The 10,365-nt window shown below is 38.3% G+C and overlaps 1 protein-coding gene across 1 annotated transcript; it reads left to right on the top strand.

The window, feature by feature from the left end:
* Positions 1-372: 372 nt before the first annotated feature.
* Positions 373-7,069, top strand: COQ7 (coenzyme Q7, hydroxylase). Its single transcript, XM_069096033.1, has 6 exons — positions 373-537; positions 3,909-4,087; positions 4,922-5,036; positions 5,117-5,256; positions 6,305-6,373; positions 6,872-7,069. Exons 1-6 carry the CDS (start codon positions 462-464, stop codon positions 6,947-6,949), a joined length of 657 nt encoding a protein of 218 aa, XP_068952134.1. The 5' UTR covers positions 373-461; the 3' UTR covers positions 6,950-7,069.
* The last annotated feature ends 3,296 nt before the right edge of the window (positions 7,070-10,365 follow it).

Below are 10,365 nucleotides of genomic sequence, written 5' to 3'. Positions count from 1 at the left end.
GAAGTCCACCCCATTTTTCTTGCCATCTGTAAGCACACTTGGTAGAAATTTATGACTCATGTTTTCTCCTAACAAGTTGCCGATAAGTGTCTCGAATGCCTGACTCAAGTCCTTCACACCAGAACCAGTGACTTTCCTCCCCTCCTTTATTTTTCCAAGCGCTCTGACGTGCCCACCTCCAGGGCAGCCCCAGGAGTACTCATCCAACACTGGCCTGGCTCTCAGCCAATAGGAACCCTGGCTAGATCTTCCCAGCCACTAGGAACTGCTGCTTGACTAAGGAAGCCCAGCCCTACTCAGAAGGAGGCGAAAGATTTTGCTCAATAGGAGCCACAGCCCCACCGGAACGCTGCGCAGGAAGGCTAGCGTCATTAAGGGTGCGCCCACGGCGCGTCCCCCAGCTCCGTCATCAGAATGCGCTGAGGACCATTTCACCTGTTTCTCGGTGGAGACTCTGAACGATGGTGGGCCGCCTCGGGGTGACTGCGGCTTCTCTGCTCTGGGGGCCGTGCTCCGGAGCTCGGAGGTTCCCCGCAGGTAAGGAGGGAGGAGCGGAGTCTCCGAAGGCATTCCCTTAAAACAACCCCAGGGAAGTATGCGCTACGGAACTGTCCCCGTTTTACAGAGGAGGAAACTGAGGCTGGTAGAGACTCGCAAGTGGCTTTGTCCAAGGGTCACGCAGCTGGTGGCTAGACAAAGGATTCAGACCTTCTTGACTCCAGGCCCAGCGCTTAATAAACGGGGCTATCTGGCTGGCCGTGCTCTTTATCACATATAGGCACACCTTGCCAAAGAGATTGACCAAGGGGAAGGAAAGGTCTTAGGGCCCGGAGTCGTGATTTCATTGGTATAGGAAGCGGCTTCCCTTCAAGTTACAGAGCTGTCTACATTACAGAGCCCTGACAGGTTTAACTTACTGGGGGGAGGGGAGGTAGTGCGGCTACTGTGTGGCAGTGGAGGCACTGGAACCCAGGTTTTCTTAGTTCCAAGGCCAGCTCTATCCACTGGACGAGTAGATTCATGAAGAAACAAAAAGGAAAAAAATGCTTGCAAGTATCAGACTAGCAAATTGTTTCCAGATAGGTAGGTGCTTGTGTGCTTGAGTTGTCCTGCCTGGATGTAGAACACGGAAATGTTCCCTCTCCATCAGAAACAAGCTTTTGCTGAGAATATACATACCCAGCACTGTACTAGATACTTTAAGGTGTACAAAAGAAGTTTAGAAAGCATTGTGCATGCCCATAAGAACTTTACAGCTATTTAGCAATTTAAGAAAAGTTAGATTATAATCCAAAAGACAAGCTGAATTCATATGTATAATAGACAGTAGGTAATTTCAGTTCAGTAAACATTAAGTTCCAATTATATGCAGCATATCCTGTTTGGTACAGCATATAGAAATCAAAACTTAAAAAAAAATTACCTGGGGGGCGGCTAGGTGGCAGTGAATAGAGCACCAGCCCTGGAATCAGGAGGACCTGAGTTCAAATCCGACCCATTGTGACCTTGGGCAAGTCACTTAACCCCAACTGCCCCTCCCCCCCAAATTACCTGTACCATATTGGTAAGACCTAATCAAGTCTTGTGGCAAAATATTGGCTCAAACATAAGAGAATGCAGGATGTGTATGTTGTTATTGTTCAGTTGTCTGACTCTTTTTGATCTCATTTGGGGTTGGTTTTGGTTTTTCTTTTTTGGGCAGAGATAATGGAATGGCTTGCCATTTCTTTCTTTGGCTTATTTTACAGATGAGGAAACTAAGGCAAATAAGGTTAAGTGACTTGTCCAGGACCACACAGCTAATATGCATAGATTTTGGTAAGGTGAGACTTCTTGACTCCAGGCTAGATACTCTATTCACTGCACCACCTACCTGCCTCAGTCTTTTGGACTGAGGCAAAACCTATTCAGTGACTAAGGCTTACTAAGAAATGAAGCAAAAAAAAAAAAATGGCCTCCTTTTAAAAAAAATCAGTCTGGGAGGGGGACACCCACTGGGTTTCTGGCCAAAATAGAAACAATTGCCATTTATATTGTTTCTGATCTAATGGGGTCCAAACCCTGACCAAGAAGGTCATGACCTGGTACCTATTATTGACCGATCCAAGAGAGCCAAAATGATTTGGGTTTAAGGCTGGTCTTTAAGAGAAAAGGGGAAAAAAAGTTTCAGAGATTAAAAATTCACATTCCTTTTGGGCTGAGCATCAGCAGGTAAGGGTGTGATACCCTATATGAACTATAGGAAAGAAAAAATAATGGCCAGACCCTACTTCGTCATTGTTTGGACCCTAATTGACTTAGAATGAATGTAAATAGCAGCTGTTTCTGTTGATTTTTTTTTTTAAAGAGGCCTTTTTTTTTTTTTTGCTTCATTCCTTATTAAGCTTTAATCACTGAATAGACTTTGCCTCAGTCAAACTGAGACCTATTAAGGACCTTAGCTTGAAAAGGCCAAGGATCTCCACTGCATTCTGGGCCATCTCTAATTGTCCTGATCCATATCTGACCTCTGGACTCAGATGGCTCTCAAGATGAAAGTGAGGCTGGTGACTTTGCACAGCCCTCCCTCACTTAAATCCAATTGTATGTCATGGAATCACCTTCCAGATGTCATTGTCATCTTTGAGAATGAAGGATAAACAGCAACCAATGTGAGTAGAAAAGGAGCTGCCCACTGGGGACCAAACTGGAACTGGCCAGTTGGGCAAAACAGCTTTCCTTCTTCCTCCCCTCCTTCCTTCCTTCTTTCCTTCCTCCCTTTCTCTTCCTTCCTTCCTTCCTTCCTTCCTTCCTTCTTTCCTTCCTTCCTTCCTTCCTTCCTTCCTTCCTCCCTTCCTCCCTTTCTTTGTTTCTTCCTCTTTCTTTCTTTTCTTCCTTCGTTCCCTTTTCTTTCCCTCTGTCTAGCTACCCAAGGGTATGTTTATAGGGAGCCTCTGTATGTATGTATGTATACACACACACACAAACAGGTTACCCATATACATACCTTACATTTTATATATGTATACACACACATATATTTTGTATATTGTTCAGCCCTTTCAGTTGTGTCAACTCTTCATGACCCCATTTGGGGTTCTCTTGGCAGAGATACTGGAGTGATTTGCCATTTCCTTCTCCAGCTCATTTTACTGATGAGGAACTGAGGCCAACAGGGTTAAGTGACTTGCCCAGGGTCACACAGCTAAGAAGTGTCTGAGGCCGGATTTGAATTTGGTAAGATGAATCTTCCTGACTCCAGGCCTAGTACTCTATCCACTCTGTTAACTAACTGCCCATTTTGTATATATGTATACACATACACACACATATATATTTGTGTGTATATATACACATATATAAACATACACACGTGTGTATGTATACACACATACATAGAAAATATATGCACACATATGTAAAGGTATATAGGTATGCATATAGTGGTTCAGCTTAGATGTAGTACGAGTAGTAGAAAGTAGTACGAGATAGTCAGAAAGGTAGAATGATACCAGATCATGGAGAAGCTTGAATGCTAGGATAAGGAATTTGAACTTTATTTAGGAGGCAGTAAGAATATTGAAGGTTTCTCAGTAGATAAGTGACATCACAAATACTTGTTGAATTGAATGATTGGATCTAGACTTGAGGAAGATGAATATGGCTGTAGAGTGAGGTTGATTGGAAGGGACAGAAAGTGGAAATAATAAAACTTGTTTGGAAGCAATAACCCTTGCAGGTTGTATTGAGAACACTTAAGAGGGGACAGTAGAAGGATGTGAATAGATTTGAGAGCAAATCAATAGAAAATTAAGTACAAATAACAGTAGAGATTTAACTTTTATATGGTGTTTACAGTTAGATTAGGAAAGGTCAGAATCACCTTTATTATAATTTTACATTCTCACAAAGTACAACTTGTTTTATAGGTTATGCAAGAAGTGCCAGCATCAGATTTTGCAGTACAGGAAAGACCTATGAAAATATCAACTATGCCATTGTAGATCGTATCATTCGGGTGGATCATGCCGGGGAATATGGAGCAAACCGTATATATGCTGGACAAATGGCTGTACTAGGTAGAACAAATGTCGGACCAGTTATTCAGGTCTGTATATAGGAATCTTTGTACTTTGTTCTGCTGAAACACTTATTTGATTATAAGTAAATATATCTGTTATATTTTGTAGGTAATTCTAGTTCTTAATTGTTTACATTTTACCTGTTAGCATTTGAGTAAAAGAATAAGCCAGTTTATAAGAGGGTGAGAGCACTAAAAAGGTGAAAACTTTGACATTTTTCCTTTTAGTTCAAATATGTTGACTTGTGTACTTTACATTTGATTTTATAGTGATGTTCACTAGTCACTAATGACAGGAGTCCAAGCTGAAAGCAAAAACTGACAAGGGATTAACCGTGCCTTAATTGAGATTTTTGTGAGAAGTATGGGATGCTTTATTTGTTTATTTATTACAGTCTAGAGCCTGAAATCAAATGACTATAACTATTATCCTGACCTTTCAGATTTTAAAATAAGCAAAATAAATTTCATTTCTTTGTATTCCCATCAGTATAGATCTTTTACCTTTATAGAAACACCGGTATTTCCAGAAAAGCTATAAGATATAGTAAACTATTTTGGAAATGAAATAAATCTGTTTTTGATGACATTAGATTTTCTCTCTTTCTGCTCTGAGTCTCTTTTTTGAGATGATATTTTCTCTTTTTAAAAGTGAATGAATGGTTTAGGTTGAAGTGGGGCAAAATGAAATGTAAAGCATGCAAAAAAGCAGAGAAGAGAGAGAAGTCTTTTCCTCATGTTTCTACCTCAATTTCCCTTTCATTATATAGACTGAGAAAATGCAGTTTCCATGGCACACAGTACAATCTTTGTTATGTGTATCTATGAAGTAGTTGGATTCTCTGTTTATTTCTCCTGCAGAAAATGTGGGATCAAGAAAAGGACCATCTCAAAAAGTTTAATGAGTTGATGATTACATTTAGAGTCCGACCAACTATTCTGATGCCCTTTTGGAATGTAATGGGATTTGTGTTGGGTGAGTTTCCATTTAAGTGAATTTATTTTATCTAAAGGAGGCTAAGAATGGAATATGACTTGTAATGTGGACGATTTCAGGTGCTGGAACAGCTTTACTTGGAAAGGAAGGGGCAATGGCTTGCACTGTGGCTATAGAAGAGTCAATAGCACACCATTATAACAACCAGATTAGGACATTAATGGAAGAGGATCCAGAAAAGTATGAAGAACTCCTTCAGGTGCTTAGTTTTGTTTTGGAATTTGGCTAATTTAGAAAAGGGTATATGTAAAAATTGATATTAATTAAAAATAAATTTGAAGGTATCTTAGAAATCATTGGATTTTTATTTATTGGAAACTGAGGTCTAGATTTTTGAGTGACTTGCTGAAGGTCCCACTGCTAGACAGTGGAAGAGCTGGGACAAGACTTTAGTCCAGAGTGCTTTCCACTGCATCACTATTGGCAGATTCTGAACAAATGCCTTTAGGATAAATACAGGTCAAACAAAAAATGAAGAGAATATTTTAGTCAGTTTCCAGACAAAATGTATAGAATTATTTTGTCATCATGATCAACATATATTTAGCATCCATGTAGTATCAATCTTTTAAAATGTTTCTAGTTTTCTATCTTTATTTCTGTGTGTTTTTAGAGATATATAATTTTATGTGATCTACTTCTTGAATCCAATTTAGTTTCAAGGTTAAAAGTGTCAAAGTCTTTATAAGAGAGGTGACTAAGAAGTGGTGTGTCACATTTTTAAGCCTTTTTCTGCCTTATTTGCAGATTTAACTCAGAAAAAAAATTGTGAGTAAATTTATATAATATACAGTCAGTCTTTGGCCTTTGCTTAATTTATTATGCAAAGCATCAGTAAAAATAAGTACATTCAATAACTACCATTTATCTTCAAATATAATAATTAAAAAGAAATCTATACTCAGGGTTAGCAGTACGACATAATAAAAAGTATGTGGAATGCTCTGTAAACTAAAAAGTACTATATAAAAATTAGATATTGTAATAATTTTCACATTTGCGTAGTGCTTTGTAGTTTACAAAACAGTTTCCTTACAACAGTTCTCTGAGGTTGTTAAGTAGTAATATTCCCCATTTTACAGATCAAGACACAGTCTCATACTTTGTCCCAAAGTATGCCAGCAGTGTCAGGAGCTGAATTGAAATCTAGTGTTTTTTCTGAGATTCCAGACTATCTGAAGACATGATTTGCATTTTGTGGTCCATAAAATGCTATTACTATCTTGCTATTATTTTTATTTAATCAGGTCATTAAAAAATTTCGGGATGAGGAGCTAGAACACCATGACACGGGGCTTGACCATGATGCAGAATTGGTAGGTACCTGTCATTTACAGTTTGCTATTGATGCTTTAGCCACTGTTATTGGTAAAGTAAAATGGACTTAAGGGGAAGAATTATGATACAGTAATCATGTAAATTATTCAATTGGGAGTCCTGTTTTTTCGTTCTCTCTTAATGTAATTCTTCCCAGTGGTCTTTCTTCCCTCAAGTATGAGAAATGAACAGCTCTTGTCATTTTACAAAGTTCTTATGTTCTTAGTTTTGTTTTGGAATTTGGCTGATATAGAAAAGGGTATATGTAAAAACTGATATTGATTAAAAATAAATTTGAAGGGATCTTAGAAATCATTGTATTTTTATATTATAGGAAACTAAGGTCTAGATTTTTGAGTGACTTGTTGAAGGTTCCACTGCTAGTTAGTGGAAGAACTGGAACAAGATGTTAGTGCAGAGTGCTTTCTATCTTTGACTATGAAACTTCTCTTGCAACTCTGCATTGCACAGCTAATCAATCTTATATTTCTTTTTAGGCACCAGCATATGCCATCTTGAAAGGTGCTATTCAGGCTGGATGTAGAGCTGCAATATATTTATCGGAACGATTTTAAAATAATTCTTCATGACATTATGTAAAATTGGATAGTAACTGAAGGAGTTATATTTGCACACGTAAACTTTATAATTATTGTAAATTTTGTTAATAAATTTAATAATTCTGCTCTAAAAAATATTTGGTTTTTCCATATATTACCTTCATATCATAGGGTGACATTCAGATATATGTACTGACATTATAACAGAGTTATTCTCACTTTGGTCTCATCTTTAATCATTGGATTTGGATGATCACCAAACTAATAGAAAAATTTGAAAGAACAGAATCGGAATTCCTTGGCATCATAAGTTACACTCATTTAGAAACAGTATATTTTAAGATTGAGGTGTCAAGACATTTTTCTTCAGTATTAAATTCTCTGCCAAGTAAATCAGAATGCTTCATAAAGAATGGAAGGTGCTCTTTTTTTCAGGACTTACAAGTAACCTGGGTTTTCATGTTTTGTAAAACTGCCATTTGGAAAGTTTCTCAGTGCCCTTTGGAGAAATTGACTCAACATGACTAAAAATGATCATATTTGTATCTTTTATGACCTAAGATTCTAGGATTCAAACAGATTAAGTGGTAATAAAATGCTTGAGGACAAGTACTATGTTTTAGAGTACTAGCCTTCCACATAGACATAGCACAGCACCTTCCACATAAACATATGATACATACAAACTTGATTCTATTTAAACATTCAAGTAGTAACCACAACAGTTGGTTTGAGTTTGTTAAAAAATCTATACTTAATCTGTCATTATCTGAAGCAAAACTGGGATCCAGTCAAGTTCCCTAGAGTTCTTGTTCAAAGCTTGACATTGGAATTCCCACTAAACATCCCTGAACAGCTGAATAATCCCTTGCCTATCATTCCCACTCATTTTTCCACCCCTTCCTTTTTGGACAGAAAAGTATCACCATCCTGATGAGAACGCTTAAAGAAATATAAAAATGGGTGTTATAAGCAGAAGAAACCTAGAGTTCCTGCTCAGCTGTCATAGTGAAGTCCAAGCAATCTTGTCAACACCAGACAACCAACAAGTGAAATTAGGCCAAAGGAGAGGTAATGAGCAAAGCAAAAGATTTCACAGAATTATTACTGCCAGATTCTGAACACAAATCTTTGCTTAAATACTTTACTTATATCTAGGTGAAGTAGTGTTCCTGAATATTTTTGTTAAATTGGAATGAAAAAAAAGTTGATTTTGTACTCAATCCTCATTCTAGATGCAGTGTTGGAAGGGACCATTTCCTTTAATGCTGCTTATATCATGAATCCTATAGTCTAGAACACCCCTGAAAAATAGCCGTTTAGCCTCTTAAAATGTGTGCCTTTAGTTTGGAATGTTGTTGTGGCCTTCTGAATTTAGGAAGGGACTTCCCAAGGTTTTGTTGTTATGGGAATGGGAATTTAAGATCTTCCCTGCCCCTAGGCCCTTTGATAGGCTTAAGTAACTCAGAGAACCTTCCTTAATTTGAAAATATACTCTTCCCCCTAATAGGCTGAATGTGGTCACATGGAGCCTGTGGTGGGAGGCTTGTTTTTCAGGAATGCCCACACCTTGGTGCTTTGTGATTGGGCAGTGGGTCAAGAGGGCTGTGACATTCTCTGATCCAGGAAAAGGCTATATAAACCTTGATGTGAGGTTTTATTTTGGGGCTCACTTTGAGAAGAGGAGTTGTGATTTGACCAGCCATTGAGCCCCCCAACTTTGAAAACCCAGATGTTGGTGCTTCCCTCTCTGGTAACTGACTAGGTATGGATGTAACAGACAGTTGGAAGCCTGTCTGCTGATGTTTCTCTGCTTGTAACTTGTTTGTATTCTCTGAAGTTCAGGGTGCTGACCTTTTTCCCTGGAACTAGGGAAATGACATATGTTTTATTAAAGCAATAACCCATTTTGAGTTACTTTCCTTTAGAAAAGCAGATCTAAGAACCTGTGTTGGCAGCCATCCTGGGTATCTTAGGGTGCTTGCTGCTACATCCATCCAGCTGTGTATTTTACAACTCTTTTTTTTTATTTTTTTGCTTTTTGGAGGGCAGTGACTTGCCCAAGGTCGCATGGCTAGTATTTGTGTTAAGTGACTCTGAGGCCGGATTTGAACTCTGGTCCTCCTGACTCCAGGGCCGGTGCTCTATTCACTGCGCCACCTAGCCACCCCTATTTTACAACTCTTAAGGCAACGTATTACATCTGCTTTTGTGTGTCCAGACAGAACACTAAAGCTTTATTTATTTTTTGGTAAGGGTGTAGGGAGGGAGTGTAGAGGGAAGGATTGTTAGAAGGTTTAGGAAGCCCAAGGATGATAGCCCTCCACCTTTTGTCTTGGCTAACAGTGGAAGTAGTCATTTCAAATGAATCATCCTCTAAATACAGGCCTTTTAATTTCATGTTATACAGAAAAACTTTATTCCTATATATGTTGGGTAGAGAAACTACTACTTTAGTAGATTGACCTTTAAAATTACCATAATGATAACAAAATCTTTGGCCTTCTGGGAAAGTAATGCTGTTTCTTAACCTCTCATAATAAGGTAAGTTTGAATGTGTTTTGTTGGTTATGCTTACATAAAGGCCCTTTGCATTGTGACTCTGAAATTTATATGAGAAATCTATATTTGCTGAGGATATCCTTCACAGGCAGTGAATATGACATAGGCTATTTATTCATTTATTTTAACTTTTTTTGATAGCTTGCCAAACAATGCCAAGAAAACTGCTTTCTCTTAACTCCCTCTTTGATTTTTCTTAATGTCATTACATCTTGTCTTTATATATTACTATTGCCTTACCTTTCTGATCTCTCGGGGAAAATGTGCTTATAAAACTGGATACCAGCCAAGTATGATGATAAATAATAAAACGGATGATTGTGTCTGAAAAGACATACAGATGAACTATAGTTCTTTTTACAATAGGTTAGACCATCCCTCTGCTTAGCATTTTGGCATATTGACACACGTCTTACTTTGAGGAGTACCATGAGGGAGCCATCTAGAATAAAAGTGTGTAAAATAGAAATCTTTCAAAGTGGTATTAGAGCTCTGGAAACACTTTGTCTCTGGGCATGGCTGAAGAATTTTCAAGAGAAGGATCAGTTCAATTTCCTTTATTTCTTCCCCAAGGATTTCTTTGCCTCCTAGGACTTATACCCTCCTTCTATTGTGCAGCCTGGCCTTGCTCAGACTAAACCGGCATGTATTTCATAAGTAAATAGCGTAGGATGTACTTGCCAAGCATAAGAAAGTCTGCACTATGTCCACCAGAGGGTGCCGCTATCCCAGAATTAGCATGTTTTTCCATGACTTTGAGAGAGAGCAGATTTGGTATCTGAATATGATTTCTGAAATCTGACACAGTGATAATTCTGTGAAAGCTACTTGCTTTGCTCACTACCTCTCTTTTGGCCTGATTTCACTTG

Source organism: Petaurus breviceps, unplaced genomic scaffold (genome assembly GCF_028583685.1).
Source record: "Petaurus breviceps papuanus isolate PSGF00001 unplaced genomic scaffold, PetGlider_PUasm1.0 229, whole genome shotgun sequence".
In the NCBI taxonomy this organism is placed as follows: Eukaryota; Metazoa; Chordata; class Mammalia; order Diprotodontia; family Petauridae; genus Petaurus; species Petaurus breviceps.
This window is presented reverse-complemented; position numbering and strand designations above follow the sequence as displayed.

What these genes read in the sequence shown, in the direction of transcription:
- COQ7 (XM_069096033.1), top strand. Translation starts at nt 462, where the DNA reads ATGGTGGGCCGCCTCGGGGTGACTGCGGCTTCTCTGCTCTGGGGGCCG. An exon ending in ATGTCGGACCAGTTATTCAG is followed by an intron (nt 4,088 to 4,921) that starts GTCTGTATATAG and finishes TTTCTCCTGCAG; the next exon opens with AAAATGTGGGATCAAGAAAA. An exon ending in AGTATGAAGAACTCCTTCAG is followed by an intron (nt 5,257 to 6,304) that starts GTGCTTAGTTTT and finishes TTATTTAATCAG; the next exon opens with GTCATTAAAAAATTTCGGGA.